The sequence below is a fragment of the Desmodus rotundus genome, chromosome 10 (assembly GCF_022682495.2).
Source record: "Desmodus rotundus isolate HL8 chromosome 10, HLdesRot8A.1, whole genome shotgun sequence".
NCBI classification, from domain to species: domain Eukaryota; kingdom Metazoa; phylum Chordata; class Mammalia; order Chiroptera; family Phyllostomidae; genus Desmodus; species Desmodus rotundus.
Window position 1 is genome coordinate 21,062,933 of NC_071396.1, and position 23,674 is coordinate 21,086,606.

At 50.0% G+C, this 23,674-nt stretch overlaps 1 protein-coding gene across 2 annotated transcripts in view; it reads left to right on the forward strand.

The window, feature by feature from the left end:
• Nucleotides 1-23,674, forward strand: part of PCNX2 (pecanex 2) — a 186,896-nt gene that overhangs the window by 80,321 nt on the left and 82,901 nt on the right. For both annotated transcript variants that reach the window (XM_053913245.2, XM_024561815.4), the window contains exons 18-21: nucleotides 609-701; nucleotides 1,437-1,587; nucleotides 13,645-13,786; nucleotides 15,607-15,784. In XM_053913245.2, coding sequence (XP_053769220.1) covers nucleotides 609-701; nucleotides 1,437-1,587; nucleotides 13,645-13,786; nucleotides 15,607-15,784 — 564 coding nt within the window. The remainder of the gene's footprint in view (nucleotides 1-608; nucleotides 702-1,436; nucleotides 1,588-13,644; nucleotides 13,787-15,606; nucleotides 15,785-23,674) is intronic.

Below are 23,674 nucleotides of genomic sequence, written 5' to 3' on the forward strand. Positions count from 1 at the left end.
AAGATCAGCTGACCATATAGGTGTTGATCGATTTCTGGGCTCTCTGTTCTTTGTTTCAGGTATCTGTTTTGTGCCAATACCATCTGTTCCTCATTACTGTAGCTTGGTAATAAGCCTTGAAATCAGACGTTGTATAACATGTAGAATCTGCTCTGGTCCAAAGAAATAATTAAATGTATAAGAAATTTCTGTTTGGCATACCCAGGCCATTTACATGTTAAAATACAAGCTACGCTAAGGCCAAGTGCGGATTACTCGAACTTGACCTTTCTTTCTCAGACCTGGGTGTCTTGTACTTGACTGTGTTTATACAGAAGACCCTTACGCCTCTTACACGTGCAGGAAACCTCCCTTCTCTCTGTGGGTGGCAGGTTCAGGCTAGCCTTGCATGTCCTTCTCTCCTTCCTTTGCCTTTGTCTCCCTGATATTCCCCAAGTCAGAGGTGGTGAAGGGTCCACCCAGGTTGTGCCAACGGGAATAAATATATCAGGTGAGTGATGGACTGAGCGCACAATTTATCCAGGGTCCGTACCCTGTCACCTGATTTGCCTGGTGACACTGAGTTGCTGAGAGAAGCATGAACTTGACGGCTGGTTTTCTCTTCACAGAAGGATGTCTTAAAGTCGGATCTCCTTGTGTGCACGGTGGCTGCGGTTCTGTCCTTTGCAGTGAGTGCCAGCACCGTGTTCCTGTCCTTGCGAGTACGTAGCATTCGCCAGTCTTCTTCCCACGGCGGGGCTCTGGGGACGCAGGGGACAGTGGAACCAGAGGGAGGGAACAGAGGGCCACCTGGGAGGTTTGAGGAGGTTTGTCCATGGGTGAGAGGAGTGTGTCCGGCTAAGGTTTGGTCCACTCGCAGGTCTGGCTCAGGGGTTTCACCCTGTCTCTGTTCAACTTCCGGTGCCACCCTGTCTTGCGCACTCCGCCGTGGGGACGGGCACTAGTAATAGGACCGACTGAGGCCACAGCAGAGAAGGGAGGGGCTCCCGCAGCATGCTTGAGGCAGAGGTCACAGATCCAGAAAGATTACCGGAACATAATCATACTTAGAAAAATAAAAATGGAGAAACCTACACGGGTTTTCTGGCTCAGGGTTCTTAGGGCCAGTTGCTGTCTCTGTATAAAAATGTTACATATTTACGGATTCCTTCAGTGTGGGAAAGTCTACCAGCTAATTTTGTTACTCTTCAGCCCTTCTTTTAAAAAGGAAGTATCCCGGTGGGCAGCATTCCCCCGGCCTCTGGACTTGCCCTGGCCAATTCTCCTTCTCAGCACAGGGAGGGGTCTCAGGAGATGTTCAAAGGCCTGACACAAGGACCGAGTGTGTATCTGTCCTTTAAGAGGAGAACGGGGAAGGGCTGTCGTGTCCCGGGTCATTCCTGGGCGGCCTCGCCCCATCCCACGCCGATGATGACATGTGCCCTCCGTTCTCACAGCCGTTTCTCAGCGTGGTGCTCGTCGTCCTGGCCGGTGCCGTGGGGTTTGTCACTCACTACCTGCTCCCTCAGCTCCGCAAGCACCACCCGTGGATGTGGCTGTCCCACCCCGTCCTTAAAAACCGGGAGTATCAGCAACGGGAAGTGCAAGGTTAGTATCCTCAACACCACGGAGTGCCGAGTGTACTTCGAGCTGGGGAGTGGGCATTAGGATGCGAACGTGCTTAATGCCACAGAACTGTGCACTTGAACTTGGTTCCAGGGGCAGATGTGACATCACATGTGTCTTATTGCACTCAAAAAGGAAGCATGTGTTCCTTGGAGTACTCCGATTGTGCCCAGAACAAGAGTCCATTAGCGGCATGTTTTATGAAAATGGTAATTGGTCATTAGCATTGAGGAAAAATTTGTATCACTCGGAACCGAAGGCCATGCTATTCCAGTTAAGTTGACCGGGAGCCGGCAAGAGCATCACTTGCCGGTCCTCCGTCCTCCATAAAACAGTGGGGATGTGGCAGAGATGGACTTTCAACCTTCGGGACCCCGAACCCTTACATTTTCACTGGCTTTGCTCGCCTAGACCTAGACCTGCCTGGCTTGGCGGTTCCCGGGCTGTCTCTGGCCGGGTCGTGGAGCTGCCTGTGACCCCAGCGGTGTCAGAGCTTCTCTCTCAGGAATTTCTCGGCCAGCTCTGCCCCGGCTCCGCGATGGGCAGATGGCCGAAGGGGTGGTGTACCCACATTTTGGACACCTCCCAGTCATGGGTGATAATTTGTAGCTACAGTGTGCCACTGGCTGATGCTGCTAATTCCGCACAGAACCTCACGGCCCGGTGACTTTCAGCCCTCTCCATCCCGCGGCACACGGAAACTGTTACTGAAATTCTGTGGCGCACCAAAAATATCTTTTTTGCCAATCTGAGGGAAAAATAGGTATAATTTTGATTCATTTACACTGGACAGCTATTGTTGTATTGTTGCCATTTTGTTATTTGGCTGACTAAGGGAAAGGAAGTCAGTGCCCCCGACCACATAGTCAGGTGCCGCATGTTAAAAGTCCTTGCGGCACACGGCTGGAACACCGCTGGTCTGGCCCATTGTAACTTCTCTGTTGCTGAGTGGGGTACCTAGTCCTCTCCATGCCCAGGCACCAGGGGCTGTGACGGGCACCAGGGGCTGCTGAGTCCCAGGAGCGCCCTGGACCCAGCCAGGCTTGTCATCAGCACCTCAGTAGCCTAGTATGGCCATAGGAAGAAGGGTGGGGGTTAATAAAAATACAAAGACACAAAAGAATCACTTAAGATGCCATCAAAAATACAGAGCGTTTCATCAAAGAGCATCTCTGGGAGGACACACGGAGCTGCCTGCCTTGGAAACAACCAAACAGGAAAACTGGCTTGGCTCGTGGAGGAATGCGGGGTAACTGGTCTGCAGCCAGCTCGGGGTTTAGAGGGTGCAGGAAGGTGGCTCAGGCTCGCTCTTGTCCCCTGCAATAGGGGGGACATAGGAAAGGTCACGCTGCGTAATGTGAGTTCCAAATGCTCTCTTCATGTCCGGTGCCACTTAAATGCAAATACTTATTCTCAGTGTTACGAGCACCAAAGGAAGCGGGGCTCCGGTAGGAACAATGTACAGTGAGTGGTTGGTCCATTTTACAGCCCACTTGCAGAGAAAGGGCCATGGGAACAGGTGCCTCCTGGTGGATAAGCAGAGGGACTGACGAGCAGACGAATGGCACACAACTTCTGCAGTGTTAAATTAAGGTCACACTTCCCTGTCGTTCTCCAAACCTTTAGAGAAACCGACTTTTGGTGACCCTAGTGGCACAGTTGGGGGTTTGTTATCTTGGCATCACTGGCGAGTGGTTGACAGGGATTTGACTGCGGAAACTGCACATCTTGTCTACGTCATCTCTGTCTGCCCCTGCACAGGGGAGGAGAGAGAAATTGCCAGGCTGGGAGAAGGCGGATAGAACGGCTCGGGCTTGGGCTCCCTCGCTGTGCCCGCTCAGAGGTGGAACTAAATGCTGGCAGAGGACAGCGGGCAGTTAAAATTTGGGGATTATTTTTTTTAACGTGGTTGTTTTCTTCCCTGGACCTAACTGAGCCCAGTTTAAATCAGAACCATTTAGCTGTTTTAAAGCTGCGTGGTCTTTCCAGTAGGGATGGGGTGAGAGTGAGCAGGTTGCCTTGTCGTGGGGGCGGCTGAGCAGGCGTCCAGGGGCCTCTGTCCAGAAGTGCCGGGGGGTGGCCTGCACATCAGCACAGGCTCGGGCAGAGGCTCCGGATGTTTATTTCACTTGCCCACACTAGCTGTTTCTAAGCTGCCTGAAGTCCAGCCAAAGGTGGGCAAATTAGGCACAAAATGCAGAGCACATTGCATTTCCAAATCACGTGTTTGGAAGGAGAACCCAAATATTTAAAATAGGTTGGCATGAGCGTACCGAAGCCCTGCCACCCATTTTGGTGTTTTCCAGTCCCGGGCTTGCCGGCCTCCGCTCCCTGGCCTCCTGCCATTGGGTACTGCACTCTCTGTCTCTCCTGCTCGCGACAGTCACGCGCAGGACGCTCGGACTGCTCACGTCACTCTCAGTGTGAGGACTGCACTCCATCTTGTCTCTCAGGGAGTCTCAGGACATGTGACTGAGAGGTGGAGCAGGGCAGGGCTCGCAAGTCTGTGGCTGTCCCTGGAATCCCCTGGTCCCATGCCTAATGTCACTCGCTGAAAACAGTCCTGAAATGGGGCCCAGGGCAGACACTCCAGCACAGCCAGTTCAGTTCTTTACTTCTGACACCGATGTACAAACCTCACCACGTCCTACCCCCCAGCTCTGTGCTTCAACAACATCAGAACTAAAAGAATAAAATTCTGCCACTTGCATTCCAGTTCAGGAGTCAGATGAACGGCGGCGGTCATGTGAGCGGGACTGAGTGCGTTGCGTTAACTGTGTATGCAGGAAGTGGCCCTTTTTTTCCTATCTCCCATCGATCTTAGTGAATCACACTGAAAATACCGAGTAGACAGCTCTGCAAGGGGCACCTTCTTAGTCGAATGTGGAACTTCCGAGACAGTATGTGCAAGGAGCACTGGAATTTTAGAAAGTGAAGCAGATCTATCATCCTGAATGTGATGGTTCGAGACAGATGACCTCACTGAGTCACCCCTGTTCTAACAGGAGTTACTTGTTTTCTCTGAGAACTTTCTAAAGGAGCTACGTCATTTTCTTCTTTTCAAATTGAGCATTTTCATTTTCTTCAGACAGATACTCAAAAGTGGGATTTCTGGATTGGGTGGGAGTCTATTTTTAAATTAACTTTCTCGGGCTGACATGAATGAATAAGATCATATAAGAGTCAAGTACACGATTCCATGGTGTGTTATCTGGAGTTACGCTGTTTTGAAGGGGAATAATGGAGTTGAGTCACGTTTCCCCTTAGTCCTGCAAGGAGAAATTTCCGAAACACCGTCATTCCGGGCTCTTAAGAATTTAAGAAAAATAGAAGTGATCTGATTGGATGGCCACCCTCTTACCATAAAATTGGGACTCACTGGGGTGAAAGGAGAAAGAGACAAAGGATACGTGCATGGTTGGCTTCCCCTTGTCTACCTGTTTATCCTCTCAGAAGATGTGTGTGAATACACTAACCGCAAAAAAATAATCACCGAGTTTCTACGTGAAGCCAAGCCTGTGCACCAGTGCGACGGAATCCCTCAGACGCATTTTCTGTCATCAGAGATTGTCTGACCTCATAAGCAAATGGGTGGCTGCGCCAGAACAGAGGAGCCACGGTCACTCCGTGCGGTGATGCGGGGGCCAGCGCTCCGTTCAGCCTTGAAGGAGACAGAAAGAAGCAGGAGGCCCAGACCTTCAGTGAGGAGCCTGCAATTAATTGTATGTTCAGTGGTTAAGCTTTTCCAACTGGTTGCATATGCATATAAGAGAAAATATACGGGATCGTGTAACTTAGTGCTGAATTAATGTCTGGTGCATAGTAGGTGTTCCGTAATGTTGGTTGAGTGTACGACGAATGACTAGTGTTTGTAAATCCACCAGAAGAAGCGTTTCCTGCAGGCTGGTCGCGTGTACGAACCATTAACAGTGACACACTGCAGACAGGCTCAGTCCTCCATGAAAATGCGGCTGCTGAGAAAGCTCAAGCTGTTATTCTTAAGTTAAATTTTGCATTAGAATAAGTGGATAAAAGATTATAGACATAAAAATACCGAAATCTTTTAAAGTGTAATTTGAAAAATTCGCTTAGAAAATGAATTCGCAGATGAGTCACGAATTTATAATTCTTGAGTGAGATTTACTGTGCGTTTCAGCAGATCTGGCCCGTGGTTTGCAGGCTGGTGTCTGCGTGTGAGCAGACATTGGTTCTGAGAGATACTGCTTTTCCTAATGTATTTTTCATTTATATCAGAGTAACACACGGTGTTAAAAATAACACAGAACAAGTTGTAATGAAAAGCAGCAGCCCCCTGTCAGCTTCTTCCCATCTCTGATTCCTCCTCTCCCGAAAAAATTACTTTCTTCTCCTTAGATACTACTTCTGGTATTTACCATAATTCTGGCAAATAATGTGCAAATTCTGCTATTTCTCCATATTTCAGATTTACCTTTCTACTGACTTCCTGTCATGAAAAAGAAAGTGTTATTCTCGCATCTTTCCTTATACGTTAACACTTTCCTCCTTGCTCCCAGGATAGCTTTAGGTTTTGGTGAACACGCTCCGCTTTTTTTGACTGGTAAGTCTAATTGGGTTCATTTCTAATGCTATAGTATAGCGTGATTACATTTCCTTGCTTGTTATTTCCGTTTTTGCACTTGCTCGCGCTCCTAGAAGCTATGGAAGACACTTCTCAGTCCAGTTTCCTCCCAGGAAGCCTGTCAGGCAATCTCCGAGCTCTACCCCCAGGCTCTCTCCACGAGTCTACTCCACTTGTTCCTTGTTACTTCCTCCTTTCAAAGGAGACCGGTCCTCCAGCCATTCCAGAAAAACGTGCATGGGAAGGAAACTCTTGAGACTTTGGCTACGTCAAAGCCGTTCATTCTTTTCACACTTAATGGGTGTTCTGTACTGTGACGCCTGTGAGGATGTAAGTGCTCCTCGCAGAATCCTAAGGGAAGGGCCCACTGTCTCCCAGCTGACACTGCTGCTGTAGAAAAGTCAGATGTCTTTTTGACTCCTGGCACTTTGTATGGGACCAGGCCTTTGGGGAAGGTTAGGAGGGAATTAAATTGTCACGGCCCCAAGAACAGGCTTTGGAACAATCTCGGTGGGCTCAGGTCCTGGCTGTGTCACATTGGTTGTGCTTAACCATTGCGATTCAGTTTTGTCATCTGTAATTGGAGTTCCTACCACAAAGGCTTGCTGGGCGATGAAAGTAATCAAGATAATAAATGCTGAGCATTTGGCATAGTCCGCAGCAGGCAGGACCCGCTCAGTAAGCGCTCACCCCTCCTCCTCTTCCCTGGGTTAAGGCTGTCGATCATTTTGCACCTTCCTTCATGCCCGCGTCACCGTTGTGCTAGGCAGTTGGCGGCCTGGTATGATCTGGATGTCCATGTGCCACAGTTGTGAAACTTTTGATCAATGGGTGATAATAGTGCCTGCGTGATGTAGTTCGCAGAATTTCTGTGGTGATTAAATCAGCTGGATAATATATGTAAAAATCCTTTGAAATGCATATAGCGCCAGACGATTGTCTGATGTCAGAACATAAAGGCTGTTCCAGAGTCTTTGGGAGCTGTCACCCGCGTGTCTGTGTGTCTGTGTTGAGGACATTGCACAGTTCTGGGGGGAACATATTCTTTACCCTCTTTTCTCCCCCATGAAGAGATGCTACCTGCAGGGGGTGGTTAGAGACCTAGAAACCCCTCTAAAGCCTCTTTAATTCAAAGCAACTAAAATAGTTTGAAGCATGAACTGAACCAGAGCTAGTGGGCTGCATGGTCTCATTTGCTACGATGCTTCTATAGGAACGTGTATTCCAAATGCCAAGGAAGAGCTTAGAGCTGGTATGTCAGAAACAGCCTGCCTGTTGGAAGCTGGCCTCGTTAACTGTTCTGTCGGCTCTTATTTCCAGGCACACTCTCTTCCTCTCCTTTCTCTCCTGCCTGCCCAGCCCCGCTCCTCCCGCACCTCCCACTCTGGCTGGTCTGGTGTCCGTGTGGTCCACCAGGAAACTTACTTTCCTGGGTGAGTCTCCACAGGCTGGAGGGGTGCTGGGACTGGCAGAATAACCGGCTCACACAGCAGCAGGAAGAAAGAAAAGTGGAATCCAGTTACCTGTGCCCAAGAGGGATGAGGCAGAGGGGGCTGGAGAAACACTTGCCAGCAGCGGGAGGGGACAGGTTTGGGGACAGAACTAGGGGAAGGGCTTGGAGACAGCTTGGTGGTCACCTGCCAACTCTGATTGCAGCCCTCCAGGTCATGGGCATTCACCCAAGTGCCTACTGGGGTTCTCTTCGCTGCCGATGAATCCCAAACAGTGCAGAAATAAAGGCCATGGTCAGTAACTGGAGAAGTAGGAAGAACTGACCCTGGCAATCAGGAAGTCTTGAAACGCAGCCGGTGCGCATGCGGGCACCCCTGCAGCAGATGGCCCTTGGGCCTGCGCGCCCGGCAGGGCCGACAGGGGGCCACCGGGATGAGTCCCGACTCAGACTCCCTGCGCTGCAGCTGTTGAGGTTTTATCTGAAGTAGCCTACCCCTCATGGCACTCTATGATAGGATAATAGACGGGGGTGCCAGGTGGGAAGATAGAAACGGCGTTTTAAACTAATCGTGTAGTTTAAGTAGCGTGCAAGTCACTACTTATTCGAGAAGAATTCTGGTCTGGCGAGTGTGCGGTTACGGCTGGGTGTCGGGAGGGCGGAGCGAGTGACAGCATGACGCTTGCTCTTGGCCAGACGCCTGTTCCCTCAGGGAGTTCTCCCCGCACGTGCCCACAGGGAGAAGCTGTGGAAGGCTGTCCGAACCCTCTTCCCGTGAGCCTTGTGTAAAGGACTCTGCTGCTGTTTCCGGGAGGAAAAGGCACGTGGCTGCACGCGTTCTCCGCAGAGCTTCTTCCCCCTTTGAGGAGAGAGGCGTCAGGGGTGCATTTTCATTCCCACCGAATTAATGGCAAAGTCAGTGGGGTGGTTTGGGGAATACGAGCTAAGCATTTTAAAAATCGAGTTAGACTTGGTATCAAATGAAATCCCAGGTGGATTTAAGATTTTTTGAAAAAAAAATGTTTATGCCCTGGCTGGTGTGGCTCAGGGGATTGAACACTGGCCTGTGAACCAAAAGGTCGCTGGTTCGAATCCCAGTCTAGGGCACATGCCTGGGTTGCAGCCAGGTCAGGTCCCCGGTAGGGGGCACGTGAGAGGCAACTGCACTGTGATGTTTCTCCCCCTCTCTCCTTCCCTTTCCCTCTGTCTAAAAATAAATAAAATCTTTTAAAAAATTTTTAAGGTGGAAGAAAAATTAAGGAACAAGAATAGCACTGTAAGAAAATGTTGGTCAAGTTATATAATCTTGGTTGGAGAGAAAGAATGGTCTAAACATGACCCCCAAATCAAAAACCACTGAGGAAACAACCAAAACATTTTATTCCTTCAAAAACGGACGTGTTAATTTGCTGATTCCCAAATGTTGCTCTTTGTCACCTTGTCTTTCTCTGAGAGGTTTATTGTGATGTTGAACCTGATCATATTCATCAATTTGTTCACAAATATTCATAGAACAGCCATCACGTATGAGGGACTGTGCAGAAGGCTGGGCAGCCACAGGGGGTGAGGCTGCTGTGGCCATGCGGGGGTGGGGGGTGGGAGGAGCTTTTGGAGAAAGAGAGGGGACCCCTGCAAGGCAGGCTGCCTCCCCCGAAGAAGCCCCAGCTTCTCCCCAGGCCTCGTTCTCCTGGGGGTCTGCTTAGTTAACTAAGTTGTTAATCGGTCGATCGGTGAGGTCACCTGAAGGTAATGAGCGGTGCCCAGGAGCAGGTGCAGTGCCAAATGCTGAACGTGATGCAGAAAGACAGCTCTGGTTCTTGCAGGAAACGTGTAGAGGGCCCGGAAGGAGTACAAAGGGGCCCTCATTTGGATTTGAGGGAGAAAGAATGGCTTCTTTGAGGAGGTGGCATTTAATTTTAGGCCAAGGTGAAGAGGGGGTTAGTCCTCAAAGTGGAGGGAGCAGATCTCAGGCCTAAGAAGAAACCACCAGCATCCCCTGTGTTGGTTAATGGGAACGGAAAGGCCCAGAGGGCCCTGGGTTTATCCTGGACAGGATTCTAGGGCTTTTGCGACAGGGCGATGTGATTTGCTTTCCATTTAAGGATGATTACTTACCCTCAAGTCAGGCTCCGCATGGGATGGCTGTTCCGTTCTGCAGGGTCTCTGTCTTAGCCGCCTTGGGTGGCAGGGCCGGGGGACCCAGCTGCACCCACGTGGAAATGCTTCGAGCACATCTGGGCCCTGCAAGGCAAAGAAGCCTTGTGTCCTTGCGGCTTCCATCGTAATTCAGGATTCGAATTCAAGAAAATGATCTTCCTAAAGATAAAAACGTCCTCAGGATTTTTGGTTAACTTTTAACCAAAAATTATTGAAAGGGATTCAGTTTAATAACATAAGCTAAAGAAAACCCAACCCAAAAAGCCTTTGAGAAAATTCAGCGTGTTCAATCTTAAGTCGTATAGGAACTTGCAAAGTGCCGTAGTTAGTCTGCATGATTTTTCTCAAGGGCCTGATATTCCAGGGAAAGAGACATGGTAATTAATGTCTTTTCACGGCCTCTCTGCATATTTGGGACATTACAGAAAGGCAGTTATAAAATACGGTCTCGAAGATTTTCTTGAACTTGACTTTGTATGAATATTGAGATAGTTTGGGGACTTAAGAAACATATTTATTATGTTACTGCATTTGTAAGCATTCCTTTTTATTAGCTTTTTATGGCCTCCCCGTAAAAAGGATTAAGTTTAAGTCTTTCGGAATGTGGAGTTTGGGGCTTACACTTCTGTTCATCTTTTCCATTTGTTTCCCCCTCAACTCCCGAATGGAAACATTCAGCACGAGTTTGATTTATCTGTAAAATGTGTTCTTCAGTCTAGACATTGTCACATTTCACTGGAATAAATTACTGAACTTGGTGGAGAGATTCTAGAGACCCATAAGAATTAAATTGAAATTAATTTTCTTTCAGTATGCAGATTAGCAGAACCTGAAATCCGAAGTTTGGAGTGAGTGACCTCTGGGATTTGCTCTCTCCTGTCACTCCCAGATAATTATTTATTTTAACTCCCTTTGCGCGTCCTTCTCCGCCTTCCTTTGGCTGGCTGTTGTACCGAACGCGCCTCGGGGTGGGTCTTTACCTAAGATGTTTCTCCTTTCCACGCATCGCATCACGTATCGCGCGCCGCTGTGCTTGCTGGTGTGTGCAGGCGGCGCGAGATGCATTCGCTGGCCTTCAGCTAGCCGTCCAGACCCAGAGGGAGGCGTGTGAGGCTTCCACGTCACACTTACACGTCCACGGGGGTCATCTGCATCTCCCTGCCGCACCTCAGTGGTGAGCCGGCGCTGAATTATGCAGGCAGCGTGGCTCCCAGCTCAGTCTCCGTGACTCTGACCAAGGGGCTATTCAAAGGACAGTAAGGGTTTTAGAAACAGAGCAACGAATCGTTTCTACTTCTCTACGAGTTCTTTCCATCCTTCAAAAGTCCAACAGAGGCCTCCTTCGTAGCTGTCATCCTGATGACGTCTAACAGGAGATGAAGTTGTTGCCCCCAAATCCTGGGTCCTAGTTGTTCACAAAAGGGATAGTGTGCGATCGAATGCAGCGGTTTTCGTGACTCGCTGTTCAGGCTGCCGAATGGTGCTCACAGCCCCAGACTGTCTACAGCCCGAGTGTCTCAGCCACACACGTGCCTTAAAGTTGTGTCTGTAGCATAGTTTCTCACATGCACACACATGCACACGCACACACAGCTCAAGTCGCTCACTGAGTATTTTTGCTTTCAAATATTTGGAAAGACATGGAGGGTGAATTCAGAGATTATTAGTGAGTTCGTATTATTTGAAATTCATTGCTTTACGTGTTCCTGGGAGGGGTGAACTGAAATTCTTACGGCATATTGGTTATCGCTGCCCACAGTAAATAAATCCTCGCAGACCGAAATGGGATTGTGTCCCCGCGCTCGAATCAGCCTTATGCCCACTCATTGGAAAACGTCTCCTTCTAAAAGGAAACATGGCAAGCGTTGGAAAGGCTCGCCGCTCGGCCCCTCCCCCACTCGGCGCCCTGGGCCTCTGCGCCAGTGAGCCACTCAAACCTGTTTTCTAATCCAAGCGTTTTTCTATCAGCTCCGCAGGATGCGCTTGGCTTCTGTTTCTCTTCATTTACATATTTTTGCAGGAACCGAGCTCAGGTTGTCATGTTTCTCTGAGCTGGTGACAAATGTTGATAGGACTGTGTAAATGCATTTTTACAAGCCGGCTGAACTACAGTCGATGCGGCGACCTCACTCTGACACCGTGGGTCGCCTGCAAATTGAGGAATCAGAAAAAGTGATTCCGCGTGGAACGAAAGCCAGTCCTGCCCGGTTGTACTCTATGGCAGATAGAAATGGGAAATGTTTCATATGTCTTAGTTAGGATGATTTTTGCTTTGTAATAAAAATAATAATTCCGTTAGGCTGCATTTTAGCTCCTCCTTGTTCAGTTTCGTTCTTCCGAGTTCCCAGCCACTAAAAATGATGAGATGAGAAATGAACATTTACTGAACCCTAACTCTTGGCCTGGAGGTATTCTACTATGTATTTGAAATATTAAACCATTTAAGACATAGCACCTACTCTCCACAAACTCACAGTCCTAGTGGGAAGATTAATATTAAAACGAATACTTGTTCTCTGATGTGACAGGTACCATCATTGCAGAATCACAGTGCTCCATGACGACACAAAAGAATACAATCTTTAGCCTTCAAACTAAAGGTCATAAGTACAGAAAGCTTGGCTCGGCATCTGGCAAACATCTAACACTGGGCATGTGGCCGTGTAGTGGGGTCCCAAAGGCGGGGAAACGGGGTGTGGGGTCTACCGGAAGCAGGCCGGAAGCAGGGTGGGTATTGTTTCTAGTCAGGAACAATAATAAAGCCAAATAAAAACAGAACTCCCTCTTACTCTCACCCGGTACTGACAGCTCCAAAGTGTGTTGGCGTGGGATGACCCTGAAGGGGACAGACGCCTCCTACGCCCTGCCCGGGGCTCCCTGGAAGTGACTGTACCAGGAGCAGCAAGGGGGCTGGGAGGGGTCAGGGAGGCTTTCAGCTGGCGGGATGCCTGGTTCTGTAATACAGGGAGGAGTTTCTCAAATAGGAAATGTGGAAGGACACTCCAGGAAGGCTTCCCGCACGGATGAAGGATGTAAAACGGCATGGGCCCCTGCAGTGCAGGGACAGAAAGGGGCTACTTTCAATAAATGGTGATGGTCCATTAGATCCCACATGGAAACCAATCAGTCTCGACCCCCTGCCTTACACACACACACTCACCAATCCCAGAGAGCTTGCAGGTCTCAATGTGGAAAGGAAAACAGAGGAAATCGGGAGAACGGGCTCATGCTCTTGGTCTTTGAGGCAGAACACCAAAGATTCTGAAAGGAAAAAAAAAAACGAGAAGTTGGAGCATAGGAAAATTAAATATTTCTTTTCTCCAAAAGATACTATTAAGTATCTCCGTGGTGCATCCTTGTTGGCAAATCACACATTCAGCTTTCTCTTACTTGCATGTGTTACCCAGAAGTTTGACTGTGGATTGAAAGCCTAAAGAGAGGTAGAGAAGAGCCCAGAAACTAGCCCCTACCTCACACGTGACCCCAAGCTTACAAGAAGATGGGCTTGCTTTTGACCCTGCACTTCTCTGAGAGGCCTTGGTGTTCTGGCGGATGTTGCTTCATTGGTCCCTGTCCTAGTTATACATGGAAAAGTCAACCGACTTGAGGAATTGGGGCGCTGGCCTAGATTTCTATGTATTATTATTTATGAGCTGTGGAGAAACAGCTAAGCGTCGCTGCCTGCAGAGTACGTTGGCACACATTGGATTAGTGCCTAGAGTTCTGAACCAGCAGCTTTTGGATCAAAGGGAGATACTACTTATTATCACATGTACTTAAAGACGAATGATTTGATCAGTGGCTGTTCTGAGTGGTTTTGTGTCTCTTTCAGATGTCGCCCACTTGATGTGGTTCGAAAGACTCTACGTTTGGCTCCAGTGCTTTGAGAAATACGTCCTGTACCCAGCAATCATTCTGAACGCCCTCACTATCGATGCCTTTTCAATAAGCAACCACCGGAGACTCGGGACGCAGTAAGTGGCTAGTGGGTTGTTCTCCCAGTGGTTCGGCTCATGATGTTTTTAACACCCAGTGAATTTTCTCTGAACAGGCTGCAGCAGAGGCGTCTTCCGTGGTGTCCTTTACCCAAACTCCGAGGAGCTGGCAGGCATTTGTAGGGGGACTAGGGCGCAGGGACGGTAGATCTGCTGGAAGGGATGCTGTGACTCAATGTCAGTGCATTTGAAAGTCACCCTGCAGACTTAGTCAGTGAGCCCTGACGCGGTGACAGAAGGCCACTGTGACTCCAGGCTTCCCTGGGTTCCTGCCTCGCGTCAGTTCCTTTAGCGAGTGCTCTCATTCTGCGCTCGAGAGGCTGTCACTGCCCTCGCTGCGTCGATCAGGAGAAGCGCCACCGTCACAAAAACGGAGCACAGAGACTTCACGCTGGAGGTTGCCATGCTTTTGCAAAGCATTAACCATGTACGCTTGACTTACTGGTTTCATGTATGAAAGTCAACTCTGAGTTTACAGATGGAAATCTGCTGGGTAATTTGTGCATTCGCCTTCCTGACAGGGGTTCAAGTTTCTGGTCAAGGATGTTGTCAGAGGAGAAGGCCGTGAAAGAGATTCTTCCCCAGATTTGCTTATCAGTCGCATTGCCCAGCTCAACCCCGATGTACATAATCGCAGGCAGACGAATTCAAGCCTCCCCTTCCTTTCAGGGTAAGAGGAGGACAAATTCTTGAATGTCTGCCAAAGATTGAGCAAGCTAAGCTCCAAGGCATTTGAATACTGGACTCTGAGTAAGTTCATGGTCACACAAGGCAGACCCTAAAAGAAGTGATCCCACAACCTTCCTGACCCCGGCTTCCTTCCGGTCCAGACCCGGTTCAGTTAGGCTAGGGTAAGAAGTCCATGCCTTTCGGTACTGAGCCTCCTGTGGAAAGACAGACCCTCCAGCAGGGGGTTGCTCTGTTAGGCCGTTCCGAGCTGCTGCCACGGACTGTCCAGCCTCACGGTCGGTAGGCCGTTGGTGGTTGACCTCGTGACCTGGGGGACCTGCACACACAGCGCACGCTCCTCCCTACACGCATCACTGTTCTGCCTCCCTGGGCAAGAGTTTTCAGGAGGTCAGTCTTCAAAGCAACATCCCGGTCTGGCTTTGCTGACCGCCATGGTTAGCTCTGCAACGGAAAAGGCCACGGAGGGAAAATGTTGATGACATCATTTTCAGCAGAAAGAAAGGGGGAGACCAGGGAGCTTATGCTCGTTGCAAAGAAAAGCATGCCAGGAAGTACTGGAAGTTAATAATGTAAGAGTCAAAATGCTTGATTAAGACAGTGGGTTTTTTCCTCTTTTCAGAATTTAATATTGACCACTATTACATCACTGCTTCAGTAAGATTCTTTTATAATAAAAGGCATCCGCTGAGCAGACCGAGGAGGGACAGCGTGCTCTGATGTCCCACTTGCCTTCAAGTTCTCTGTGGAAGCTGTCACTGCCTTCAGATCAGCCCCAAGGAGCTCTGTGTCCTTTCGAAGGACAGGGGACAATCAGAAGCATAGGGTGGGAAGGAGCCTCCTCTAGTGGCTGAGTCTGTGTGGGAGGGCCCCTCGGGCTGAGTTTTAATCCCAGCTCAACCCGTGAGCGCTTAGACAAAGGACTGGAGCTCTGAGACTCAGTTTACCGCTCTGTCAAGGGAGGGTGATCACAGGACCCCCCCCCAATTTGGCGTTCTGTGTTGACAAAGCGCAGAATGCACCACGAACGTGGAAGAAACGTTAGCTGTTGTCACTTGCCCCGCTGCGGGCGCACTGTGGTTGGTGACTTTTCTTCCTTCCCGCCCTGACAGCTGGGACATCTTCCTGATGATCGTGGCCGGCATGAAGCTGCTGCGGGCCTCCTTCTGCCACCCCGCTCACCAGTTCATGCATCTCAGCTTCACTGCCGTCTTCTTCCGTTTCGACTACAAAGCTCTGTCCGAGGGCTTCCTGCTGGACTGCTTCCTGATGTCCATTTTATTTAGCAAGGCAAGTCAGTGGACGCTTCTCTTCGTTTTAAAATGTAGCAGGTGCACCCCTCAGCGAACGGTGTAAGAGTTTCAATATTTTTTAAACTATAGCATGAAATTATATTGAATTACATATGCATGCCACACGCCTGCTGCCGTTTCAAGAACGTTCCCCATGGAATATAGATACGCCATGTTATTTGCCAAGAATCACTAATTAATATGAATTAGCCATTAGTGTTGCTTGAAAGTTTATGGTCTTTGTCACTAACAATCTCTTTCTAGAACTTTCCTAGATCTCAAAGGCGGTAAATTAAAGATTAACAACCAGACATTAACAATTTCTTTTCGTTTTCTCTTTCATTCCTTCCTCCCTCCCTCCCTTTCTCCCTCCCTCCCTTCTTTCTTATTTACTCACTTACTTAGCAAGCATTCTGCCTTTCTGGGTCAGTGTGAGCCCTGCTACCGAGATCTAGGCCCCTGGTGTATTTCCGTTCCCCAGCTTGTCTCAGGGCGAGATTTCACCTGCTGTCAGGTTGCACGTGGGCAATGAGAAACCTCATCACGGCTCGGGCAGGCGTGTGGGACGGGGTCGGACGTCTAAGGGGAGGGAGATGGAGTTCTCTGGGCTCTCGTACGCTCGGCACCGTGACTGAGCCGGGCTTGTGAGCAGACAGGAGGAAGAATTGGGAGCAACCCATGATGGGCCAGCTGGGTGACACCCTCTCCTTCCACACCGGCCTCCTCACGTGCTGCCCTGAGATCTACTTAACCAATGACTTCCCCTTTGGGTTAATGATTTTCATATTTTAAAGGCTTTTCCCCAAAACTTCATTTTTTTGCCCTTTTTGAATCTGTTCTGTTATTTTTTTTTTCTGGTTATTACTTATCCTTTCCTCCTATTTGCTTTCTCTCTGCTGTTTTAGGGAACAGAAACTCAAAACTCAGATTGTTGGGAAAGACGCCATAAGTAATGACATCGCCCCATCGTGGCGTGGGTGTTTCTTGTTATGGCTCCGGGTCTCTCCTTGTGTCACTTGTCCTTTGCTCCTTACTCTTCCTTCTGCAGCCTGCCCCATTTCCACATGTGACTTGGGAACCCTGGCCTCGCCCACTAACATTTGTTCTCTGTCTGAGTTCTTTCTGGTGGCGATGAACTCACCTCATTTTTCCGATGGTTCAGATCCCAGGCTTCGATACCCTGTTTTCCTCAATGATGTAGACATTCCCGTTATCTCACATAATCAATGTAAAATTATTTATTGTCTTACGATTCTCAAAGCATTTATGAGGTTATTGTACATAATTGCACTGCTCATGGGGGTGGGAGCTCATGTCAGATGCAAAGTGTCCTGGGATGGGTTGAATTCCCGCCTCTGCCATTCTGTATATTTGACATGGTGACATTGGCATGTCTTTCGGAACCTCAGTTTCTTCAAAATGGAAGATAACGGTGCCAGTCTCACCGGGGATGTTTCAAAGATTAATTAATGTAACTGTAAAAGGAGTTTTTAAGTAGAACGTGCTTTTCAGGTAACAAGGCAGAATTTTGAAAGCTATCCTATGGAGAGAAAGCAGAGTCACCCGCCGTCTTGTATGGGGCGGAGTGTGGCCGGTTTCCCGAGCCGACCTCTCTGGTTAAGCATCGTCCTGTGCTGTGAGAGGCCCCAGGGCCCAACCGTGTGGCAGGGAGCAGGGAGGGTCTCACTGTAAAAGCCTAAAGAGGGTGACTTCTAAATGACCCTACACCTGTGGCAGGGGCAGTGCTGTGCGTTCACTGGAACGTGCAGCGTGTTCCCACTGGGCCTGCTGGTCAGCCGAGAGCGGTGCCATTGACTGCATGTGGCCGCTGTGTGCCCGCCGGAGGAAAAGGCTCGCCAGAGGAAACACAGGAGTTATGGTCACTTTTGCTCCTTCTCGTCCATGAGGACACTGAGCGCATCCTGGGCATCCTGTGGGGAGCGGGACCTGTCGGGACATAGTCTCAACCGAAACCCATGGAAATTCCTTTGTTGCCGGCATTCAGCTGCCACCACCATAACCTCTCAGAAGCACCAGTGAAAACGCCAGGCACGGCAGAGAGAGCCGTGGTGGCAGCGTTCTCATTCCCTCTGATTGAGGGAACATCGGCACGTGTCGTCTGAATAGCCTCCTTTTCGGCTGGAGGTGATAACTATGTCTAAAAGAACAAAAAAGCAAGTGAGACAAAAGCTGGAAAAAGCAGCGTCTTGAGTGGTGAGTTGGTCCTAATGCACCCCAACTCCTTCCATTGCCTGCAGCCTCCTGGTCCGGAGAGGCAGCAGTGTTTTTTCTAGAATGAGAAACAAGATCTGATTTCTTAACGATATATATATATATATATATATATATATATAGAGAGAGAGAGAGAGAGAGAGAGAGAGAGAGAGAGAGAGAAAGAGAGAGAGAGAGAGTCAAATAAAGAGATGGCATTTGAGGTCTTCCTGGGAAAAGAGCTAGCGGAAATCAGGGTCGGAGGACGGCGGTGGCAGAGTGGAGGCCCCCAGTTACTGCTTCCTGTAAAGATCCTGCCTGCAAATCCCAACCAAAGCTTTCCGTCCATCCTCCTCATTTCAGTAAATCTTTTCAAAAACTGTCGGCATGAATGCACTCCTTAGAGGCTTTCTGGAAGCCTGCAGTGTTGGTCCCGGAGTCAGCACTGCTCTGTAAGGTGGCCGTTGCCCAGTGTGGGTCCCTCTGCAGTCAGTGGACTCCTCAGCCCTGCTCTCGGCAGCTGTGTCTGACCCTGGCAGGGACCCATGAGGCTTCCTGCGCCCGCTCCTGCTCTGAACACCATACAGTCCCTGCTGGTTAGCCTGGCGGCCCCTCCCAGAAGGGCTGCAGACAGAGAAGGATGTAGCAGATCATCCCGTTTCCTGGGAAGAAAGGAGCTGCGCAAGGATAGGACTCGTAGTTCTGACTCAGCTGCTCCTAATCCCTCAGGCTGTACGGGTGGAACAAAGACTCGGTGAGAGAGAAGGAGGATCCGCAGACTGAGATCAAAGCACCAGGAGGCCAGGGAGCGGAGGGGATGGCTTCCAGGGGCCCTGCCTGTGTTACTGTCTGCCTCCCTCCCTGAGTCCCCGAATGCCTCCCCGAATGCCCCCCCGAATGCGCCCCAAGATCTGGAAGGTGAATGTTGGCAGGTCCCCTCCATCTTCCAGACCCGGTAAAAAGACAAGAGTTCCAGGCCCAACCATTGTGCTTTGACCTGTGTACTTAAAAACAGTTATTATGGTAAATTTTATGAGGTGTATCTTATACTAAACATAAAATTAAATTATATATTTAATAAAAAGAGTTCGAGGGCCAGAGCCTGACCGGAAAGACTTCTGCCGCCGTGTGTCAACAGAGAAGGTGGGACATCAGGGTGGATGGCCCTAAGCTGGTGGGGGCGGGGCCATCTGACAGGTGTGGGCTCCTTGGAGGGGTCCCGCCGTCCTTCCACGCCCCTCGTTCTCTCCGTCCCTCTCCTTACTGTCTGCTGCACCAGAGCCCCAGCGAGTGGCTGCCCGTGGATGACCACAGTTAGTGTTCCAGCTATTTGAAATCAGAGTTTCTTCTCCATGGCATTTTGCTGCTTTTCTGTATGCAGGCGGGAAGCCTCACGTTAAAATTGAACCCCCTTTTTGGGAATGCATCCTTTTACAGAAGTATTTGTTTAAAATGCTTTGTACAAAAAGTAATTATTTATTGAGTGTACGTACCTTCAGCACCAGGCACGGTACTAGGCACAGAGCCTGCTAACCAGGTAAACGACAGCAGGCCCTGACTTGGTGCTTTCCACGGGCCGGGCACTGTTTTCAGCACCCCGCCTGGCTGGACCTGCTTACTCCTCCTATGAGCTTCGCAGCACAGAAACAAGTCCATTGTCCTGGGGTCTCACCCTGTAAAATAGGAGAGCCCGCAGTGGGGCTGCTCTGAGGCTGTGCTTGTGAGCTGCCTCCCCTGCCTGGGAGTCTGGAAAGAAGGCACACAGGTCAAGAGGTCATTACAGTACAGTAGGATGGGAGGCGACTGTTTAGAGAGTTTCGATGGTACCCAGCCCCAGCTGGGAGAATCGGAAACGATGGTGCTTACCTTGAGATTTGAAGGATGGGGCAGTGAGTCCGGCGAGGGTGGAGGGAAGAGGGGGCTGCGAGGAGGGAGCTGCATGTGCAAAGGCCCAGGAGCAAGAGGGAGTCTGGCGGGTTCTGGGAGTGGCACGGTATTTGATAAGCGTGGTCACACGGGAGGAGCGCGGTGAGAGGAATTCGGGGAGCGTCAAAGAGTGTGGGCTGCATTCCTGCGTTGGCTGGAGGTTGTTGAGCAGAGGAGTAAGGGAATTGCTAACCTCTCTCGGCGGGAGTGAGCAAGAGATGGGGACAGGTGGCGGCCCCGAGATCGCTGGGAGGGCATGTGACGATCCAGGCAAATCAAAGTGAGAGCTTGGCCTGTGGTGCAGAAGTGCGGACAGGAGAGGGGGACACCTTCAGGAGGTCACATTGGTGACAGCTGGTGGCTGCCAGAGATGAGGGGAGGTGGGCTGGGGGAGGAAATGCCATATCTGGGACGGCTCTCGGGTCCAGGGCTTTGGTCACCAGGTGGTGTCATTAACTACCTTAGGGGAAAAAACCAGAAAGACAACTGGGGAAAAGAATATCGGTTTCAGGTGTGCTGACCTGTGGGCTGAGAAGTGATGCTGACCAAGAGTAAAGGGTCTTTGGGATTATTTTCCATTTCAGTATTTTAATTCACGGAGCTAAGACATAAATGTATGGCTATAATAAAATTAGAAAAAACTCCTCCTCTTTTTAATGGAAACCAATGCAAACTTTTCGGAATGATTCTTTTCATTCTGTTTTCCAAAGTATTTGCATGGGCGACACACACACCATACACACACCTCAAATATTAATAGGATTCTTCTTTACATATTTTACTCCCCTTCTTGCTTAAAAATAAATCCTAGAGAACTTCTAAGACATATGACATGGCCTCTTCTTTTTGATGCCTGTGTAATATTCCATAACACGTACTATAATTTGACCAGCCATTTTCCCCATTGAGAGACATGTAATTTGTTTCTGATTTTTCTGCGGTAGTTGGGACTTCTGTGTTTACCAATTCCAAAGGGGAGTTTAGTAGTTCACGTAACTGATCGGATGGTCCAGAGGCTTGACTTGCAGCATCAAAATGCTCTTTCTGTTTCTCCTTCCCTCCCCCGCGGGCTTCGTTCCTAAACTGGCTCTGTCCGTGTGGTGTGACTGGTCACTAGCTTTCCTACAGCTGATACTCCCAGAAAGAGGAGAAAGTGTCTTTCCTCAGAGTTTCAGCTGTAATCCGGGGGGATAGTCTCATCGACTCCTTTCGTGTCCTGCATTCACGTCTGAACAAGGCGCAGTGGCCGGAGAGGGGCGTGTCTCTCGTCAGCGAGGCCTGCGATGCTAACTAAGTCCTCACTGAGCTACCAGGCAGGGAGTGGGGGGGGGGGGGCGGGGAGACGTGCCGACGTGCCCGACCACACAGACACGATCACGAACGTCCCGCTGTGCGTGCGAGCCTCAGAAAGAGATTTCTGATTGGAGTTGCCGGGTCTACCAGATGTACCCGAAAGGGCCTCGATGGGGAATCCTTCCAAAGGACTTACATTGCTTCCAACAAGCAGGACCAGCCTGTGAGGAACAGGTGGAGGAGGAAGAAGCAGCTGAAGGGATGGGGAAGTGACCTGTGAAACAAGATAAAGCGCAGTGTAACGGTAAGCAAGGCCATGGTTTCGAGAAAGCGGGAGTGGTCAACACTAGCAGGGGACTTCCCACAACACCCAAGACCAAAGAGTGGACCCTGGGTTTAGCGACGGAGACGTCATGGGTGAGGTTGCCGGTGCCGAGGCAGGGCCCACTGAGTGGGTCTTAGAGGTCGGGGACGCAGTGTTGTTCCTGCTTTGTGCCCCCCTCGCCCTCTGCAGGCCTCCTGGGTGCTTGTTGGTGGGTGACTGAGTCTGTTCCTTGGCCACAGGTCAGTGTGTTTAAATGTGGATATTCGAGGGAGCTTCACAGTACGCGGTTCGGTGAAGCCGTCTTGAAAAGTCCGCAGTCACAGCCCCTGTAAGGCTGTTGATCTTTCGCTGGCTTCGAAGAAGTCCGTAGCTTCAGATAGGCATTCTCGTTATGTGTCAACGATTCAGTCCACTGCCCTCGCCGGGAGTGAACACGCCGAATAGCTGAGATGTGAAGGGCGAGTGTACAGTGTTTGCTTAGCGCCAACATCTCTGGATTTGAATCCAGAGCTTGATACTTAATACGAGGGTAGAGTTCTGACAGCGAATGTCATTTTCTCCCCTCGGCACGGCCGCGCTGTGCCTCCTCTGAGATCTAGGTGGTGGCAGCCGCACCCTCCTCTCTCGCCGGGTCGCTGTGTGGACTGGCTCCCGCTGTCCTGAGACGAGGTGGCAGCGGCGGTGGCGGCAGCTCCACGTCATCGTTCTGGCTGAATGATGCTGGGTGCTGCTCTGTTCTCCCGTTCGGTTTATTTTTAGCTGGCTTTCCCTCACTGCGCTGAAGGGTGACTTGTCAGATTTATTGCTCGTTTTCATAACTCTGGAATCTTCAGCACAGCTGTCGCTCAGCGTCCTCTGCCAGACGAGACTAGGTCCCGGAACAGCGTCAATGCAGTCGGCTAAAAATAACCTACCGGCCTTGAGTCGTCCTCGGATTGCAGAACTCATCCGCGAGCCTTACGGTGTAAGTGTAAATGCCAGCTAATCTGGAGATGGTTAGGTGGCTTCTGACAAAGGGTCTCCTCCAGTGAGAGACGAGGGGAGAGTTCCGTTTGCTTTGATGTTGAGTTGCCGGTGTTTGGGGAGGTGCTCCGCCCAAACAGAAGTGAGGAGACTCAGCGTCTCCTCCCACAGCGTAGAGAATGTGACGCAACAGTCACAACTTAGTGACGAGCGGGTGTCACTACCACCACTTCATCAGCTGTCCCCGGAGCGGAGATGCATCAGTAGAAAAGCTCTTAGAGCTCAGGCGAGTGGGGGAGACGGAAAGGTACAGAGAGTGAAGAGTTAAGGTACCTCATCAGGGACTCTAAGTTCTGCTGGCCTTCTGAGCACCTCATTCAGAGATAGACCTTTGGAAATACGCCCCGTACCGACTCCATTCACCGCCTCCCCTGCTGCCATTGGTCCCAGCAACACCCCCACTCCCTGGAGTCACTGCGGTGGGCTGGAAGGCCCCTGCTTCCACTCTCTCCGCCCTGCAGCCTGCTCTTAACAGAGCGGCTGGAAGGAGAGTTATTTTTAAAATAAACTTGTTTTGAAATAATTTTACATGTACAGAGGCTTGTAGACAGTACAGAGTTCCCATACACCCCAGACTCAGTCGCCCCTATTATGAACATTGGACGTTACTATAGAAAACTGAGGTTATTAATGGAAGTCCACACTTAATTCAGATTTCCTGAGCGCTTTAACTTGCTACGCCTAGGGGCGTGTGTGTGCGTGTGTGAGCATGTCCGTGTGAGAACATGCATGTCTAGTCCTGCTTGGTGTTCTTGGAGTTCTCCGGGTTTGTGTTTTGGTGTCTGTCATTAATTCTGCAAGTTCTCTGTAATCAGGACTTCAAATATTTCTTCTGCTCCATTCTCTCCTTCTTCTTCCTCTGGTATCACAATTGTGCATGTGCTAGGCCTTTCGCTGTTGCCCCACCGATCCTGGATGTTCTGTTTCGGTTTTGGTGTTGTGCTTCGCCGTTCAGTTAGGGAAATTTTTATTGACACGGTCGTCTTTGGCCATGTCCAGTCTGCTGATGAGCCCAGTAAAGGAACCTCTCATGTCTGTTAGACAGTGTTCCTAATTTGTGGTTTCTCTTTTAAAGCACAAACCAGACCTCGCCCCTGCTCGGCACCCTCA